The sequence below is a fragment of the Phaenicophaeus curvirostris genome, chromosome 35 (assembly GCF_032191515.1).
Source record: "Phaenicophaeus curvirostris isolate KB17595 chromosome 35, BPBGC_Pcur_1.0, whole genome shotgun sequence".
NCBI lineage: Eukaryota > Metazoa > Chordata > Aves > Cuculiformes > Cuculidae > Phaenicophaeus > Phaenicophaeus curvirostris.
Window position 1 is genome coordinate 531415 of NC_091426.1, and position 19794 is coordinate 551208.

General features: G+C 54.3%; 1 protein-coding gene across 1 annotated transcript; it reads left to right on the top strand.

Annotated features, from left to right (window-relative positions):
- The first annotated feature begins 4496 nt into the window (after window positions 1-4496).
- Window positions 4497-8434, top strand: LOC138732664 (olfactory receptor 14A16-like). Its single transcript, XM_069879308.1, has 2 exons — window positions 4497-4608; window positions 7893-8434. The coding sequence occupies exons 1-2, from the start codon at window positions 4497-4499 to the stop codon at window positions 8432-8434; spliced, it is 654 nt and encodes a 217-aa protein (XP_069735409.1).
- Window positions 8435-19794: the final 11360 nt, after the last annotated feature.

A 19794-nucleotide genomic window follows, 5' to 3' on the forward strand; every position in this document is an offset into this window, starting at 1 on the left:
CACTGCTGGGGCCACAACTCCCATTTGTAGGGCCACAACATTGATTTTAGGGATAAGGATCCCTTCAACCCAAACAATCCTATAATTCTGAAATGGATGGGAATACAAACTTTAAACTGGAGGAGAGGAGCTTCTGGGGAGACCTTAGAGCAGCTTCAAGTCAGAGGCTCCAGAAAACCTGGGGAGGGTTTCTTGATCGGGGAGTGCACGGACAGGACAAGGGAGAATGGTTTTAAGCATAAAGAGAAGCGGTTGTGATGAGACCTTAGGGAGGGTGGGGTGGCCCTGGGCCAGGTGTCTCAGAGAAGTCGTGCTTGCCCCATCCCTGATGGTGTTCGAGGCCAGGTTGGATGGGACTGAGCAACCTGATCCAGTGGTATGTGTCCCTGCCCATAGCAGGCAGGTGGAACTGGATGGGCTTTCAGGTCCCTTGAACCCAAACCATTCCACGATTCTGTGATTCTATGATCCTACCGAAGAGAAGGGTGTTGTCCAGAAGCAGAAAGAGCCGCCCCACACAAACCCTGCTTGCTGCATTCCCCTGACGGAGACACTCGCTTCTCCTTGCCCTTCTGCCACCATCCCTGTGCACAAACGCTGCAGGGGGAGGCCTGGTCTGAAGAGCTTAGAGAATATTTGCAAAGTTACCGCAGCATTCCTCTCACTGGGCTGATTTCTTTGTCCGGCTGAGAGAGCTTCTCCCTCTGCTTTGCCTGGATGGGAACCGCTCTTGAGCTGGTGAGCAGGCTGGTTGTTCACCAGAACAGCCTCTGCCTCTGAGCAGTCTGGGACACCTTTCCTACCCAGGGTCTCAGCTGGCTTCTTGCATGACCCAAGGCAATGACTTTTCTTTTCCTTTACACATTTCCAGTCCACAGAAGAAACTCACAAGAGTCCCCTCCCAGTCTGGGACTGTTGGCAGAAGCAGCCGGAGGCAAGACACGCACACTCAATACGAGTTTAGAATCTTGCTCGTTTAATGCAGCTAGATGACTCCTTTTATACATGTGTTACAGTCCCGTGGAAGGTGCCCTTTGGTCTGTGTCCACTCTCCAGGCACTAATTGGCTAACTAGTCCACTCCTCGCGCGCTAATTGGCTAGCAGTTGCTGAGCGTGCTCTGTTCCTGTTCCTGTGCTGCTTACTACATGACCCACTCCGCCTTGCTACAAGCCAACTGCCTCTAAATGTCAAAGGTTATTCCGAGACAGAGGCGCTGCCACAATATCAAGCCTTAAAGGGTCAGCGTCCTCATGCCCTTCCCTTCTTAACCAATCCTCTACATGGGATCGCTGAGTCCTCCAAGGAGAAGAGCCCTGCCCGTCCTCAGCAAGGGCACATGGATTCAGAACCGTGAGTCTCCCTGAAAAGGACCAGTCTGCTAAGGACCCTCAAGAAGAAAAGCCCTTTCCGTTTTCCTGGCAAACCAAGCTGACGGACCAGGCTGCTGAGGAACAGCCCAGATGCCCGACGGCCTCTTCAGTTCAGCCAGAGCCAAGGAGAAGGAGCAGAAGGAGAAAACAGGACGGGCTCTGTTAGGTCCATTGCAAAAGTCCTACAAGTTTTTCTAAACGCCGATGGGATCGACTTATGATGAAATGACACTGCAGTCCTTTTCCACGACTGCTTTTATATGATGTGTGTGTTGTCTCAGGCGACGGCTGAGACTGCTTGGGAAGAGGTGTTGGTTTGTTTGTAGGAAAAATAAAGAATCATAGAATGTCCTGAGTGTGAAGGGACCTTCTCCTGATACCCACCCTAAACCTCCCCTGGAGCCTCTTCCTGCCATTCCCTCAGGTCCTGTCCTTGGTCGCTAGAGAGAAGAGCTCAGCACCTGCTCCTCCTCCTGCCTTGTGCGGAAACGGCAGACTGCGTCTGACGTCTCCCCTTAGTCTCCTCTTCTGCAGGCTGGACAGACCCAGTGATGTCAGCCACTCCTCAAACGCCTTCCCCTCTAATACCTTCCACAGCTCTCCGGCTTCCTCTGGACTCTCCCCAGTACTTTTCAATCCTTTTCATACTGTGGTGCCCAAAACTGCACTCAGGACTCTAGGTGCGGCTGCAGAAACCCTTTCCCATCCTACTCTGTCTCCTGGATCTCCTCCATCTCCCTAATGGTGAGAGGAGGCTGGGGAGTCTTTAGTCTCCTCTGCTGGCACATTGCTCTCGGGGGCTGCAGAGTACAATCCCACCAGTCAGTTTCCTTCTCAGAGTCCCTGATACTGCTCAGCTTGGACACCTCCTCCCAAAGCTCTGTCACCAGGCTGAGCTGTTCTCCTCTTCTGCCCAGTCACAGGGAAGCTACTGGAATCCTCTACCGTCCAGCATTGTCTGCGTTAGACGTTTTGATCCGTTCCCATGTGCCGTACGTGCGTTACTTTGTCGATGTTTAAAGAAATCATAGAATCATAGAATTGCTAGGTTTGGAAAGACCTTTGAGATCATCAACTCCAACGGTACCTGTCCACTACTAAACCATATCCCTGAGCACTTCATCTACCCATCTTTTAAACACCACCAGGGATAGTGACTCCACCACCTCCCCGAGCAGCCTCTGCCAGCGCCCAAGAACCCTTTCGCTGCTGACTAAAGCCACCCCACAGACTGGCCCTTTCCATCTCCAAGGCACAGCCTGGCCCGGCCGCTGAGGCTCAGCCCCAGACACCTACCCGGCCCTTCGGTTCAGCCAAAGCAAAGGAGAAGGAGGAAGAGAAGACAAGGGGTGGGCGAGCAGATCTGCTGAGCACAGACGCTTCCATCTATCACTCTTGGCACTGGTACAGTGGATGTCTCCCTGCCCGCTCCACAGCCCGGTCCCCCTCAGGGACTGATGCCCGTGATCGATGGGGATCACAGCCTCATGTCCCCAGCCCTGTCCAAGGATGCTCGCTTTCTAAACATCCAAAACGAGTCGCAGAGAGTTTGATTTGCCAGAATTCTCGAGTCAAGGGACAAGAGGAAATGGCATCGAGCTGTGCCAGGGGAGGTTTGGGTTGGACACAATAAGGGGGATAGAACGGGATGGGCTTTAAGATCCCTTCAACCCAAACATTGCTATGATTCTGAAATGTACGGGAATACAAACTTTAAACTAAGACATATTTTTCATGGGTGCACTTTGAAGTCCTCCCTTTAGCCACACTGGGAAATAACTGCAAGGAGCTCGGCAAAGCTTGATGAGCAGAAGAGAACTCCAGGAGGAGAAAGAGCTCGTTAAGTCTTTCTGTAGTTTAATGAGACCCAGCGTGGATTTGCTGATGAGTCCTTGGACCTCACCTACAGAGAGAAGATTGAGCAAGCCTCTCAAGAGTTCAAAAACAGAACTCAGAGTAACTTGAAGTCTTAATTGGTCTCAGTGAGGATTGTTTCAAACAAAGTGACCCTAGGGGCAGAGGAATTCAGTTCTAGGAAGTTCATGGAAGTGTTTGGTCACAGAAGCCTCAGGTCATATACGATTCAGGTCATAAAAGGTTAATAGAATATTTGGGTCATGGAAGAACTGAGTCATAGAAGTGTGATTTTTGGGGGGTTTTTGAAGGGTTTGGTCGTAGAAGGGTCAGGTCCCAGAGGACTCAGGTGACGGAAGAGTCGGGTCCTTGATATGTCTCATCACACACATGCTGCAGAATAGATGATCTGTGTCATAGAAAGCTGCATCATAGGAGAGTTAGACAATAGTCAGGTCATAGAATAAAAGGTCATAGAAGGGTTGGGTTGTAGAAGGCTTGAGCCAGAATCGCCTGGTCATATGATAGATGGGTCTCAGGAGAGTTGAGTTATAGAGGAGTTGGTCATGAAAGAGTAATACAAGAGTTTGATTGTAGAAAGTTCCTATATGGGTTGGGTCATGGATTATTCGGGTCCTAGTTGAGTCTGGTCAGAGAAGAGCTGGGTCATACAAAGTCATAGAGGAGTCGGAGAAGAATTGGGTCATAGAAAGCTTGGGTGACAGAAGGCCCAGATCACAGATAATTCGGGTCATAGAGGACTCAGAAGAGCGGAATGAGAGAAGAGCTGGGTCACAGAAGAGTTCAGTTGCAGTAGGTTTATACCTAGGTGTTGGGTCACAGAACACTCACGGAAGAGCTGAGTCATAGAAGGGAGAGAGAAGCATCATTTATAGAAGAATATGGTCAGAAAAGATTCATAGAAAATTCAGGTCTTAGAAGACTCAAATCATAAAAGAGTCATTGAAGGGCGATAGAAGTGTCAGGTCATAAAGGAGTCGTTAGAGAAGTCAGGTCATAGAAGGTCTGGGTCATAGAAGAGGACTCATCTAAGTGTGTGGTCATAGAGGAGTTAGGTAAGAGACGTGTTGAGTCAGAAAAGTGCCAGGTGAGAGAAGGTCATAGAAGGTTGTTGAGGCATGATCTGACCAAGGGAAGTCCAGTCCACTTCTCTTTCAGGCATCCAGAAATGGAATCCGAGGGGACAAGGTCTTGGGCACAGCCTTTAGTTCCCTGCTCACCCACTGGCCATTCCTGAAAATGACAGGCCATGTGTGAGTGGTGCCAGTGCTCAGGGAGCGCCCTCAGTTACCGTGACCTCTGGAAGATGATGGAGAGTGCCCTCACTGTGGCATCGTCCTGCTCACTCAGCGCCCTGGGATGTGACCCCTCCTGTCCCAGAGGCTGGGAAGGATTGTGTTTGCTTAAGTGATCCCTGATCTGATCCCCACCCAGCACTAGTCAAGCTCCTCCAGAGTCCTGCCCTGAGTCCCAGAGGCCTGGGAGACTTTGTTGGGGAAGACAAGGACATAGAGGACACAGGGAATCTCAGATCTGTCTCCTCCTGCTCTTACTAAATTCTGCACTACCCACAGAGGGTCCTTGTTTTTTCCTTTTACTGTTCCTGAAGCAGGGAACACTCATCACGAGGCCCTTGAATGGCCTTTCAAGTTCTGTGACCACATCCCAGCTCTGTCTCGCACAGGAACAGCTCCAGCTCCTCCTGCCTGTGCCCCTGGCTGAGGGCATCGCTGCCCATGGGGCTGAAGCTCTGCAGCTGTGGCACCAGGCAAGGTCATCCCTGCAATAAGGAAATCTGAGACCAAGTGTCCAGGAACCCGTGTGTGCAAAGGCTTTGCTTGGAGCAGAGACCCGTCTGGGACAGAAGAGAGCTGAATGTCCTCCCAGCCCCAGGTCTAAAGACCAGGGAAGAAAAGCCTGAATTCCCGCGATGGAACAGGATGGAGAAATGAGATAATTCCCTGTCACATTCCTGGGGTTCTGTTTAATGATGGGGCAACAAAAGTGATTCTCATGGCCAGCTATTTTTCTAACAGGAGTAATGACAGTGCAGGAGAAGTGTCTCTGCCCAGCTGAGGGAGGGAAGATCAGGGATGGCTTCAGCCTGTTTCTCAGCAGGTTCCCCTGGAGCCCCAGGGACAGCTCGAGGGAGCCCAGAGGGGGCAGAGAAAGCGCTGCCTTGGGCTGCTCCTCTGCTGCTGAGCTGGGCTGGGCTCCTGGGACAGAGTGAGCTCATAACAAGAGGGTAGTTATGAAAAGAGCCAGGTCTGGCCAGGAGCAGCTCCTCTGCCAAGCCCAGCAGGGCTGAGGGCACTGCCTGCAGGCAGCGAGGGGAGAGGAGGGAGCGGAGAGAGGGGAAAGGCAGGGTGGGGTGGGAGGAAAGAGGAGTCTTCATTTGGAGAAAGATCTTCACAGCCCTTCTCTGGGTGCAGGACAATGCAGGTGCGATTCCTGGAGGAGTCTCCCAAAGCCAGCACAGCCACAGCCTGTGGGCTCTGTCAGGAGGGCTCTCGCAGTTTCTCCAGTGGAAAGAAAAACCAGGGTCAGTGCTCGGTCTGCCCAGGGAGCTCCTCATGTTGGGACAGGGAGAACTTGTGGAGGGAAGAAGCAGCTCCTTGGAAAAGAGGGTCTTTTTGCTCTCAAGAGGGTGCTGTGCCAGTCAGGGCTTCTCACAGCTCCAAATCACCCCAGGACACTTCTAAGAGGACATCTCAAGGGAATAATCAGGGCAGGGATTAGGATAAAGATAAGGAACTCTCCCGAGTCAGTTCCCTGCACCTGGGGAATTTCCGGGGAGAAAAGAAACAAGAGGTTCTCATGCTTGAAGAAATCACTGAGCCTCCTGAGCTCTATCCTTGAGTGGCCAGTAGGTCTGATTGGAGCCTCTTAAAGTGTCTCCAACTGCTTCTCTGCCCATGGAGAGCACCAGCATCACCTCTGCTGGACCCATCAGGCTCATTCTGCCCCATCCTTTCCTGCTTATAAACAAGACCCTGTGCCCAGCTTCACCCGCCAATCAGGCAGGTTTGTGTAGGGCCAGGGGGATGCAGAGAGGGTCAGATGAGGTCTGTGAGCATTGACAGGGAGAAGAGATGGGCCAGGGAAACATCTCCAGTGAGGAAAATCCCCGGGCAGAAGGGATAAGATCGGAGAATGTGAGGAAACATAAAAGAGAGATGTTGTGGAAGGGCAAATACAGAAACCCCTACACGACTGCATCCAACACAGACCCTCCCTCTGAGCAAGCCCCCTTGCCTCCTCTCCCACCCCACAAAGTCTCTGCCCTCAGCTTGGGCTCCAAGACTGAACCCCCTCCACTGCAGCCAGAGTTTCAGCACAGCCGTGGTGCAGCTCTCTAATCACGGGTCCATTTTCCTCTCCAGAGCACAGGGGCTGAGAGTACCAGTGCAGCAATGTTTATTTTTGGGAGGGAGTGAGCAGAGCTGGGTTAGGGTAATGCTGTCCTGAGTGCCCGGCTGCCTCTGCTGTGGCCTCTCTCAGCTGGACCAGCTTCTTTGCTGGCTTCTCTGTTTGTCTGTGTTCTTGCTGTTGATCTCCTGTTCTTGCTGCCAGGCTCTCTGGGGTTGGGAGTTTCAGCAGTCAAGTGTGGCACTGAACTTCTGATTCCTCCCATGCAGGTGTGTCCATGGGAATGCAGTGTCCAAGCTTTCGTCTCACCCATGGGGCTGTGGGCAGAGCAGTCTGAGTCGTTCCCTGAGGAAAGAGCTGACTCTTGCTTACTGAACCACCACCATTAGGATACTCGGATTGTTCCATGAGGGTTCTTTCCTAGCTGTGAGCTTCCCTCATGGATATAAATCTCTGCTATCACAACTTGGTGCTACCTGGATGACCGTGGAGAAATACAGAGATGCTACAGCCAAGGGAATGCTTCTGGGTTTGTGAAATGAGCCGTGTGTGTCCTGGGCTGACAGTGGGGTGCTGAGACCTTACAGAAGGGTGAGACATTGAGTGGTGTGAGGTGGATCCCTCTGTGCTCAGAAGGGTGAGGTGGCTTTTGAAGGTAACAAGGGAGAGTGATCCCCCTCCATCTCAGAAAGGTGCAAGCCCAGAGCTGCTGGGGACAAGAGCAAAGTAGAGGGCAGCACCCCTCCCTCTGCACTAAGCCACAGGTAATGCTCTCCCTGAGTGCAGCAGGGATGCTGAGGGTTTCTGACATCCAAGAACACTGTCCGGGGTGGGAGCAAGAGTGGTAAAGGCCCAAACCTCTCTGCCTTCCTTCTACCCTCTCACTTCCTCATCCCTGGAGGTGCAGATGCTGACAAGCCCTTTTGCACCAGGAGCAGTTCCACAGGACAAAGCTGAACCCCAGCAGTGTCCCCTGTGCCCAGCGTCCCCATGACCCCCAGCTGCAGAGCAGGGCTGACCCCTCGCAGCCAGCGGGCAGAGGCCCTGCTCCTCCCGGCACATTCAGCCGGCACCGAGCAGGGCTCCAGGCATGGAGCTGGCGGAAGGGCTGCAACTGGAAATGGAAAAGCAGTGGCAACTGTGCAGTGTGAGAACTGGCTTTGATTTTACTCAAAGAAGTCTCCTGTAACTTCTCACACTATTTTGGCTTTGATCCAGAGGCAGCAGATGTCCAACAGCAGCTCCATCACCCAGTTCCTCCTCCTGGCATTCGCAGACACACGGGAGCTGCAGCTCCTGCACTTCTGGCTCTTCCTGGGCATCTACCTGGCTGTCCTCCTGAGCAACGGCCTCATCATCACCACCATCGCCTGCGACCACCACCTCCACACCCCCATGTACTTCTTCCTCCTCAACCTCGCCCTCCCCGATATTGGTTCCCTCTGCACCACTGTCCCTAAATCCATAGCCAACTCCCTCTGGGACACCAGGGCCATCTCCTACTCAGGATGTGTTGCCCAGGTCTTCTTTGTGTTGTTCTTGTTGAGTGCAGAATATTATCTTCTCACGGACATGTCCTACGACCGCTGCGTTGCCATCTGCAAACCCCTGCACTACGGGACCCTCCTGGGCAGCAGAGCTTGTGTCCACATGGCAGCAGCTGCCTGGGGCACTGGGTTTCTCACTGCTCTGCTGCACACGGCCAATACATTTTCCCTGCCCCTGTGCCAGGGCAATGCTGTGGAGCAGTTCTTCTGTGAAATCCCGCAGATTCTCAAGCTCTCCTGCTCACACTCCTACCTCTGGGAAGTTCAGTAAAGCCTGAGTGCTCTGAGTTTGGTCACATTGCCAGTGCTTTGCACCATGTCACCATTGCGGATGGTTTGCTTCATGGCTGGGTGTTCAAAAATGTGATTATTGCACTAATTTAAACTAAAGGATGTGGTCGACCTGGACTTCTGTAAAGCCTTTGACGTGGTACCCCACAACATCCTTCTCTCTTCCCCCAGCTTTCTCTCTCCTTCCCCAGCTTTGTGGGGGTTTTGTGGGGTCCTGGGTCCCTTTTAGGGGTTTGTGGGGGGCGGCCCTGGATCCCATTTGGGGGGATTTTGGAGGGGCGTGGGTTCCTTCTGGGGGGATTTGGGGGGCTCCTGAGTCCCTCTTGGGGGGCTTTGAGTCTCTCTTGAGAGAATTCAGAGGGTTCCAGATCCCTTTCGGGGGGTTGGGGGAAAGTAGTGGATCCCTTTAGGGGATCTGGGGGGATCCCGGGTCCCATTTGTGGGTTTGGTGGGTCCTGGGTGCCATTTGGGGGATTTAGGGGGGTCCTGTGTCCCTTTTGGGCAGTTTTGGTGGGTCCTGGGTCCCATTTGGAGACTTCTGGGGGTTTTGGATCCTTTTTCAGGGTTTGTGAGGGTCTTGAATCCCTTTTGGGGGGCTGTGGGTTTCTTTTGGGGGAATTCAGAGGGTCCCAGATCGCTTTACGAGTTTGGGGAAGGGGTGTCTTGGATCCCTTTTGTGGGGGTTTTGGGGGGTCCTGGGTTCCATTTGGGGACATGTAGGGTGGTTCCTGTGTCCCTTTTGAGGGGGTTTGGTGGGTCCTGGGTCCCTTTTGGAGGGTTGAGAGTGTCCTAGGTCCTTTCAGGAGTTTTAGGGGGTGGTCCTGGGTCTCTTTTAGGGGGTCTTGGGGGGGATCTTGGGTCCCATTTTGAGGTTGAGGCTCCTGGGACCCATTTGCAGGGATTGGGGAGGTTCTGGGTAAATTTGGGTGGGGGTTGGGGGAGCCTTGGGTCCTTTTGGGAGACTCCTGGGTCCCTTTTGGGGGACTCCTGGTTCCCTTTTGGGGGCTTGGAGTTTCATGGATCCCTTTTGAGGGGGATGTTTTGGGTCCCTTTAGGTGTTTTAGGAGGGGTTCTCCTTCCAACTGGGGGGGGTGGGTGGGTTGTGGGGTCTTGGGTACTTTGAGGAGGTCCTGAATCCAGTGCAGGGTAGGGGGGAGTGGGGTGTGTCCTGGATCCCTTTTGGGAGTTTGGGGAGAATCCTGGATCCCTTTAGGGGGGATTAGGCATGCCCTGGATCCAATTTGGGAGTTTGTGGGGGTCCTGAGTCCCGTTTTGGGGGTTCTGATGGTTCCTGGTTCCCATGTGGGAGGTTGAGGGGGTCATGGAACTCTTTTGAGGGGTCTGGGGGGGTCTTGGGTCACTTTTGGGGGGCTTTGGATTTCTTTTGAGGGAATTAAAGGGGACCCAGATCCCTTTAGGGGGTTTGGGGTTGGAGTTCTGAGGTCCCTTTAAGGAAGGTTTGGGGGGGTCCTGGGTTCCTTTTTGTGGATTTTGTGGGTCCTGGGTCCAATTTTGGGGGGTTGGGGGAGTCTTGGGTTCCTTTTGGGGAGTTCTGGGTCTCTTCTGAAGGAATTCAGGGGGTCCTGGATCCCTTTTGGGGGTTGGGGGAGGTCCTGGGTCCCTCTTCACCACCCTCCATGCTGCTCCTGGGGTTGGGGTGGGCAGAGGAATTGGGAGCCATGGAGCCACTTCAGACTGGGAGAAAGTGGGAGGAGAATGGCTTTAATATTTGGCCCTTGTTGCTCCCAATCCAAAGCTTTCTGAACTGTCAATAAAGTAAATCGAACTTCAGCAAGTCCACACCTCTGTGCCCGTGACAGTCATTGGTCTCTGAACCTCCTTTGCTTTCTCTTGACCCCTGAGCCGTTCTGGTTCATTTTCTCCCTCTGTCCCGTTGGTTCTGGGCTTGGAGGGAGCAGCTGCGGGGGGTCCGGCTGCTGGCCAAGGTTAACCCACCACAGGACACATCAGGGCTGCCGTGTCCAGTACGGGGCTCCCCGCACAAGGAAGACCCTGCCCAGCCTGGAGAGAGTCCTGCTGAGGCCAGAAGGATGGCTGGGGCTGGAGCACATCATGGACAAGGAGAGGCTTGTGAGATGGGTTCTGAGAAACCTTTCAGGGTACAACACTGAGCAAGGACCCAGGGCAGCTGGGGGATCCCAATGCAAGGACTTTCTCGGTGTTTGATGAGACAAAGCCATGAGCCCCTGATGGGTTTGGAGCTGTGTGAGAAAGGGCTTGGCTGAGAGACCTGCAGCGGCAAGAGCTGGGGACTGGTGTATAAGAAATTTCAGTAGGAAAAGGGTTCTCTTTTTATTGATAATGGTTGTAGAGTTGGATATCAGGCCTGCAGCAAGGCAAGGGGTGAGGAGGGGAGTGTGCAAGTGGAGAGAGAACAGCTCTGGGAGATCAAGCGCTTGTGCCCGGCAGCGCTGCCGTGCTGGGATTCTTTTCCCCTCCACCCACGACCACAGGAACTGTCCCTGCAAGTCCAGAAATGTCTCGCAGGAAATATATCAGGAAACAGAAGTCGTTGAGCATCCCTTTATTTTGTTTAAACACACAGAGAGCACAGCTCCTCATTTACACAGACAATGAGCAAGAAAAGAGAAGAAAACAGTGAATTAAAAACAGGATGACAAGATTATAAAGGGGGGATGAAAGGGGGTTTGGGGGGTGCTAGAGGGGTTTTGAGGGGGAATAAAGGGGGTTTGGAGGGAACAAAGGGAGTTTGGGGGGCATAAAATGGGGTTTGGGGGGATAATAGTGGGTTTGGGGGGATATAGGGGGTTAAAGGGGGTTAAAGGGGTTTCGGGGTGATATAAGGGAGTTTAGGGGGAATAAAGGCGTTTGGGGAGAGAAAAGGGGGTTTGGGGTCAATAGAGGGGATTAGTGGGGCATAAAAGGGATTTGGGAGGATAAAGGGTTTTGAGGTGGAATAAAGGCAGTTTGGGGGAAATAAAAGGGGAATTGAGGAGGATAAAGGGGATTGGGGGTATAAAAGGGGGTTTTGGGTGGATAAAAGAGGGTTTGGGGGGATAAAGGGGGATAAAGGGGGTTAAAGGGGTTTTGGGGTGATATAAGGGAGTTTATGGGGAAATACATGCGTTTGGGGAGAGAAAAGGGGATGTGGGGTCAAAAGAGAGGATTTGGGGGAAATAAAGGGGGAATAAAGAAGGATAAAGGGGACTGGGGGTATAAAAGCGGGTTTTGGGGGGATAAAAGGGGGTTTGGGGAGCAATAAAGGGAGTTTTGGGGGCTAAAAAGGGGGTTTTATCCTTTTATCCCCCCAAAACCTTTTTAATGCCTTCAAACTCCATATATTGCCCCCAAAAGAGGCTTGGGAGGGATCCATATGGGAAAATCCATTCACCATCGCACAAATCAAGGAACAGACCCGACTCCAGGAGCCAAGGATGAGGCTGAATGAGGTAGAAAGCCTCAGCCCTGGTCAAGGACCCGAAGCAGGAGGGGCACCGACCCCCACGATCAATCTTGGACCCCAGGCTCGTGCACGTCCACCTCACAGGGAGGTGATCCAGGTGGCACTAGAAACAGGTTTGCTGTTGCCGGGACGATGGCTGCGGGCAGGGTGAGGCCTCTGGTTTTCCTGCCGCGAGCAGTGGCTGCAGGAGCTGGGGCTGGCTCCACAGAGCCCTCTCTGCAGAGAGAAAAGGTGTGTCTGAGGCCTCAGCTGCAGAGGCAGGATGGGAAATCTCCTCCATGGCATGGAGCTGGCTCGGCTCCGCACCCCAGGCTCAGAGCTGCCGGCACAGCGTGACCGAGGGGGACACTGGCACCTGATGGCACCTCCGAGCAGGGGGATTCCTGCAGGCAGGTTCCCTGTCAGGAGCGGGCGCTGGTGCGCGTCCCGCTTTCCAGGGGAAGCTCAGCCCCTGCTCTTTCCCATCCTGACCTGGCTTTGCCCATGCCGGTCACCCAGCCTTGGTCAGTGTGTGGCTGTGCCCAGTGCTCCTCAGGATGGCAGCAGGGCTGGTGTCAGGGTGGGGGTGGGCTGGCACAGCAACTGAGTTAATGGAAAATCTTCACAGCGGCTCTCCGAAATTTGTATTTCTTCTTCTCTTCTGGCTTAACATCCTGGCAGAATGGAGAGGAAAAACCAAACAGATTAGAACCACCGCATATGAAGCAGACGTTTGTAATGCGGATACAGTGCGGGCTGCACAGGCTGGTACCACAGTACTGGCATGTTATTCAGGCACGTGATATCCTCCCTTGGAGCACGTAAGGGCAAATAAAGCGCTAGACACTGATTTTCCAGCAGCATTGCTTCAGCTTCTTTAACTACATCCATGGGGCTGTTACCAGCGGACACCTGGGCGTTTACACACGGCTTGTTGTTGTCTCATTTCCAAAGGCACCTTCACCTCTTCAGCAGTACAGAAGAACCTCCCCATCCTCCTGGCTTGAGAAGCTGCAGGCGCTGGCACAGCGGCTCCTTCATGAGCGACCTCGGAGTCAAGGTGCCTGCTAGAGCAGGCTTGACGTGGGTTGTGCCGTTCCCGTTTGCAACAGCAGAAGACACCACATCAGAGAAAACTCAAATATGCACCTTGGGGGTCCCTTCCAGCTCAGGACAGTCTAGGATTCTGTAACTTTCCCTGGCTCTTGTATCTCAGCAAAGACGTCTGGAGCCGGTTTTAACTCCCACTCACCTGTGTAAATGTTAACGGTTTGTCTGTGGCGATGGAGTCTGTGTACTTGCAGACAAAAACCCTGCAGTTGTCTCTATTCTGTTGCTGAGGGGTTTCCTAAGGAATGCAAAGAAGCAGAATTTTCCAATACCATAAAAGAGAGGCATTTTGGAAGCAGCACACATTACCCATCCTAACGGGCACTCAGGAAAATCCATTCACCATCACACAACTCAAGGAACAGATCTGACTGATGGAGAAACACCTGCTGTGATTTATTCATGTGAAATGAACCAAATCCTTTCACTCTGAGCCCTCCAAGAGCAAAGGACAAGGTTGAAGGAGGTAGAAAGCCTCAGCTCTGGTCAAGGACCCTGAGCAGGGTGGGCACCAGCCCCAAGGATCCATCTCGGACCCCAGGTTCCTGCATGTCCACCTCACAGGGAGGTGATCCAGATGGCACGAGTCTCAGTCCTGTGGTTGCCAGGTTGGTTCTGTAGCACTGGGGCCGCTTGAGTGAAGAGTGTCCTGCTTCCTTCAGCTTTGCCAGAATCTCCTCCAGGATTTCGGACAGCCACTGTGAAGATTTTCCATTAACTCAGTTGCTGTGCCAGCCCACCCCCACCCTGACCCCAGCCCCGCTGCCATCCTGAGGAGCGCTGGGCACAGCCGCACACACTGACCAAGGCTGGGTGCCGGCCCTTGCCCGCTCACCTGATCCCCGCGCTCGCTGTGGAGCAGCCTGGACATATCCTGGGCTTCCAGAACTACCAAAGTGAGGAAGATAATGAGGCTGATGGGGACCACAGCCCCCCGTGCCTCCACCATGCTTCTGCTGCCAGCTCTGCGAGAGCGGTGCCCGTGGCACAGCACAGCACCTCCCGGCGTGGTGCAGCCGCATCTGTGGCCTCACAGTCCGGACCACAGCCACTCCCCACCCTCGCCAAGCACCGGCCCCAAGCACCTCCTGTCAAGGAGCCTGAGCAGGAGGGGCACCGGCCCCAAGGATCCATCTTGGACCCAGGTTCCTGCATGTCCACCTCACAGGGAGGTGATCCAGATGGCACAAGTCTGGGGCTGGTGGTTGCCGGGTTGGTTCCTTGGCACCTGGGCTGCTTGAGGGCTGGTGGGGGCTGGATGCTGGAGCTCAGTCTGGATATTTGGGGTGCTGGGGCTCCAGCTGTGTGGAAAGCCACCGCTTTCCACCTGGGCTTCTGGACCTGCAGAGAGGGCTCTGTGGAGAGAAAAGTTGTGGCTGAGGCCTCAGCTGCAGATGGAGGATGGAGAATCTCCTGCACGACACGGAGCTGGCTCAGCTCCGCACCCCAGGCTCAGAGCTGCCGGCACAGCGTGACCGAGGGGGACACCGGCACCTGATGGCACCTCCGAGCAGGCGTATTCCTGCAGGCACGTTCCCTGTCAGGAGCGGGTGCTGGTGCGCGTCTCGCTTTCCAGGGGAAGCTCAGCCCCTGCTCTTTCCCATCCTGACCTGGCTTTGCCCACGCCGGTCACTCATGTCCAGGCAGGATCTGCTTGAGCCGACCTCGGCTCTGGTCAGAGGAGGCTCCCGGGAAGAAGGCCCAGGAGTTCAGAGGCCAATTAAAGCACCCGACAGCGGCTGAAATCTCAGCAGAGTGTTTTGGCCAAGACGTCATTCACCGCTGCCCAGCAGCCTGAGTAGAAACGCTTTGCAGCTACGAGCAGCCCTTGCAGGAAGCCGTGGGGGCAATCAGTGACTCACCGTGTTCTCTTCCTCCACATCCAGATCACGACACTGCACACCAGGATCACAATCACGAGGGAATGCAGGGCTCCTACTGCACCCATCATGAAGTGCAGTTGCACATCTGGGGGCCCTCTGACACTCTTGGTCGTCTGAGACTTGACAACACTTGGGGTTGTCTCACCAAGCACACCTGGAGGAGCCATTGGGAATGTCAGTCCGTGCTGTGACCCTCTGGAGAGCTCACCCAACAAAACTCAGGTGGCCAGGAGAGCACATGGGGAGCACCGATCCTTGTCCAGTTTTCCTTCAGCTACATGGACAAAAGCCGTCCCTGCAGCAGGGAGGGCCACCCCAACACTCCCTCCTCCCTGATGGGTGACACCGGGTCACTACGGGACAGCAGCTACCGGGCGTGCGAGTGGCCGGCATCGCCTCTGCTCCTTTGGCAGGGACGGGCACTGAGCCACTGCTCCCTGTTCGAAAGACAACCTTCTGAACAGCCTCTGTGTCCATCTCTAGAGAAAGAAAGCAGGAGCTGGATCAGATGGAACTGTTCCCCTCAGGGAGGTGGCATTTTCAGCAGGCGATGTATCTCAGGACAGACACCAGGCTCCACACGTCCAGTTTGCAGGACTTGTCTTCAACTTATGCTCCCCTGTAAGACTGCTCAGGACCTGGATTCTCTTGGAAAGAATAATCTGATCAGTATGGTGGGCTTCCCCGGGCTGGGACAACACTGCCAGGAGTCCGAGAAAGGCAAAGCCTCAGCACAGCTCCAGCACAAGGCGACAGTAAACACCTTCCTTCAAAGGGGACATGGAGATCCTGCAGCCACTTCTGCTGCGAAAGAGCCCTTCGCAGAAGCACGTCCCATCCTGCCACCTCCATCCCATGGAGGGGTCACAAACACACGCAGTGGACTGAACCCCATCTCTGTCACCATGTCCGGGGCACTTTCACCATCAAGACCCCACTGATCCCCAAGCCACAGGGAAACCAGTTCTGTAAAACACATCCAGGAACAGAGAGAAAAGCCACCTGAGACCAAATCCACAGCCCTTCATGGTCACTGCCCTCAAGGCAGCTGTGCGGCCTCAAGCTGGGTGTCCAGCTTCCATCTGTCCCTGACCCTGAGGTGTCACCCAGAGTTCTCAGCCACCAAGGAGAAGAGGGGCTGGACCCGTTGGTGAAGCTGGGGCTGCTCCGATCCTGACCAGCTCTGGCCAACTCTGCCAGACTCAGTACCCTCAAGCTGCCTGTGTGTCCTCTCGGCCACCCAGGGCTGCTCTCCCCTCCGGTGACCAACAGCAAGGGCTGAACACCCACAGCATCTGCAGGCTAGATGTCAGCCTCTGGCCAGGACAGCTCTGGCCAGGGTCAGCTCAGCTGGGGCTCTTTTATCCCCCAAACCCCTTTTACGCCCCCAATCCCCCTCTATTGCCCCCCAAGCCCCCTCTATTGCGGATCAGATCACAGAATCACAGAATCACAGAATAACCAGGTTGGAAGAGACCCACCGGATCACCGAGTCCAACCGTAGATGGAACAGTTCCCCTCAGGGAGGTGACATCTTTAAGAGGAGATCCTCAAAGACACTGGCCAGGTCGAGGAACAAGGGCTGGGCTTTTGGGGCTGCACCCACCACTGCTCCAAGCAGCAGCCACGCCTGCCCTGTTGGAGACCAAGCCATGGCACGTGATCTTCTGGCCCGAGCTGCACGAGGTGGGTTTGGTAGAGATGCACCACGATGCCACAGCCCGTCCTTCCCAGGGGAGGGGAAGCGGCTGCAGCCAGGCCAGCGGGGAAACAGCCCTTGGGAGAACACTCCTCTGCTCAGGCTCCGAGGGTCCCGCAGAGACAGCTTTGAAAGGCAAAGCGCCCCAGGGCCATCACCGAGCCGTTCCCTCTCTGCCCTTCCAGCTGCCTGCACATTGGCCACAGAAAGAGCGACTCCCATTGCACAAGGCAAGAAGATGAAAAGGGAAAGGCTCCTTCCTCTCACTGACTGACCCGAGGGGTCGCTCACAGGCTCGAGGGCAGGATCAGGCCAAGCAGTCAGGAAGCCGTCATCTGTGAGAGGATCTGAAGGGAAATTGCAGAGGAATGAGCTCTCGTTTCAGTGTCCACATGTTCTTCCAGGGCAAGGGTCCTCAGGAACTCACCCCCAGGCTGCGCTACGGGCTCCAAACCAACTTCCAGCTGAGCAGCTGGAAAACCATTGAAACCGCCCTCACCTAGAAGAGAGCACAGAGGAGAGAAACATGGTGTGAGCTCGAGGGAGTCGTGCCCAGCAGGAAGGGCTCAGTCAGCGCCTGGCAGCAGCGGTGCTGGGTCTCACACCTTGCGGAGGCTGCGAGCGATGGTGCAGCCGCTGCTGCTGTAGTTCCAGTCGAGAGCTGGGGCAGATGCTGCCCCAGTGCTACTGGTACGGCTCAGAGCTGGTCTGTGCAGACCTCGGGGCACAGATCGGATGGGTGGGCACGTGCTCTTCTCCACGTGTGCGCATCGGCCACAGAAGAAGAACTTTGCATTGCACACGGAAAGGGCCAGCTCCCACCTTTCTGATGGGTGACACCAGGCGACCACGGGACAGCAATTACCTGGCTGCTGGTGGCTGGCATCAAACTCAGCGCAGCTGTTACCACAACGGCAGCAGAGACTCTGGACCATCCCCGTCGCTCAGAAGCTCCTGCAAGGCCTGACAGTGCGTGTAGGTGCAGCGAGGCTCTGGCTGATCCCTTCCTGCTAGCGCAGGATCTGACTTGTCCATCCAGCTCTCTAACCCTCCACTTCCCAAGCCCTCTGGTTATGAGGGCTGCATACTCACTGTGTCCTGCTTTCTTCATCTTTGCCAGTTGTTCCTCCAGGATTTCTGATGCCTGCTGCAAAGATTTCCCTTGTTTGGCTTTGTACTTTGCTCTTTGAAGACCCGAACAGAAAGGATCCGGTTAGGTTTCTCACTAATAAAAACACCCCTGAGAATTTCCCATCACACCCTGTGATCACTCACAGCTGAACCAAAGGGCGTGAGCCAACGTGAAGCCTGCCTCCATCTCCTCCCCATGCCTGGATCTCGTTGTGTCATTTCTGTACTCAGTGGTGCCTCCAGCATTGAACCCCCTCATCTACAGCTTGAGGAACCAGCAGCTCAAGGATGCAGTGTGGAAACTGAAATCTGGATGGTTCTCTGAATCAATGAACCTCTCATCACCTTCTGCATAGCCGTTATCGTGCATCTCACGGAAGGCCCAGACTGGTTTCTGTATTTGTTGGTGGTGTTGCTGGTTTTTTCAGTTGTGATCATCTTGTCATCCGGTTTTTAATTCACTGTTTTCTTCTCTTTTCTTGCTCATTGTCTGTGTAAATGAGGAGCTGTGCTCTCTGTGTGTTTAAACAAAATAAAGGGATGCTCAACGACTTCTGTTTCCTGATATATTTCCTGCGAGACATTTCTGGACTTGCAGGGACAGTTCCTGTGGTCGTGGGTGGAGGGGAAAAGAATCCCAGCACGGCAGCGCTGCCGGGCACAAGCGCTTGATCTCCCAGAGCTGTTCTCTCTCCACTTGCACACTCCCCTCCTCACCCCTTGCCTTGCTGCAGGCCTGATATCCAACTCTACAACCATTATCAATAAAAAGAGAACCCTTTTCCTACTGAAATTTCTTATACACCAGTCCCCCGCTCTTGCCACTGCAGGTCTCTCAGCCAAGCCCTTTCTCACACAGCTCCAAACCCATCAGGGGCTCATGGCTTTGTCTCATCAAACACCGAGAAAGTCCTTGCATTGGGATCCCCCAGCTGCCCTGGGTCCTTGCTCAGTGTTGTACCCTGAAAGGTTTCTCAGAACCCATCTCACAAGCCTCTCCTTGTCCATGATGTGCTCCAGCCCCAGCCATCCTTCTGGCCTCAGCAGGACTCTCTCCAGGCTGGGCAGGGTCTTCCTTGTGCGGGGAGCCCCGTACTGGACACGGCAGCCCTGATGTGTCCTGTGGTGGGTTAACCTTGGCCAGCAGCCGGACCCCCCGCAGCTGCTCCCTCCAAGCCCCGAACCAACGGGACAGAGGGAGAAAATGAACCAGAACGGCTCAGGGGTCAAGAGAAAGCAAAGGAGGTTCAGAGACCAATGACTGTCACGGGCACAGAGGTGTGGACTTGCTGAAGTTCGATTTACTTTATTGACAGTTCAGAAAGCTTTGGATTGGGAGCAACAAGGGCCAAATATTAAAGCCATTCTCCTCCCACTTTCTCCCAGTCTGAAATGGCTCCCTGGCTCCCAATTCCTCTGCCCGCCCCAACCCCAGGAGCAGCATGGAGGGTGGTGAAGAGGGAGTTAGCAGTCAGTGAAGAACATCTCTGCAGCTTCTTCCTCCTCGCACTTCTCCCCTATCCCAGCGTGGCTCCTCTAGATGGGATCCCACCGTATTTGCGGTCAGGGCTCCGTGTGGTTCATTCCTTTCTCTCTACTCATGGGGCAGTATGAGAGCCCTGAGAGCATCCGTGGACCTTCATGGCCCTGACCAGCATCTCCTGGGCCTCCACCCACCCCTCTGTCCATGGACCAGGAGACACTGAAGCCAGGCCTGATTTTCAGCCCCAGCTTGATCTGAGCTGTAAGTGTGCGGGTCTCCAGACACAGACACGGCCTTGGACCTTGTTGAGTCCATGGACCTTGTTGAGTCAGACCTGCAGAGTCACTTCCCAGCCTGGTTCCTTATGGGGTGAGCAATGGAGTGACACTGTGGCCCTCCCTGTTCCAGAGCCCAGCTGTTTTGTGGAGGCCCAGGGCCATACTTCTGCCTTTCTTCCCATCCCTTGGTCAGGTTTTTAGAAGGGAGGAAGGAAAAGCAGGTGAAGTTGGAGGGCCCCAGTGACTGCAAAGGGAGCAGAGCCATCAAACCAGAAATCATGTAAAGGCAATGCTTGTCTAAAACTGTTCTCTTCCTTTCTTGGAGGCCTTGT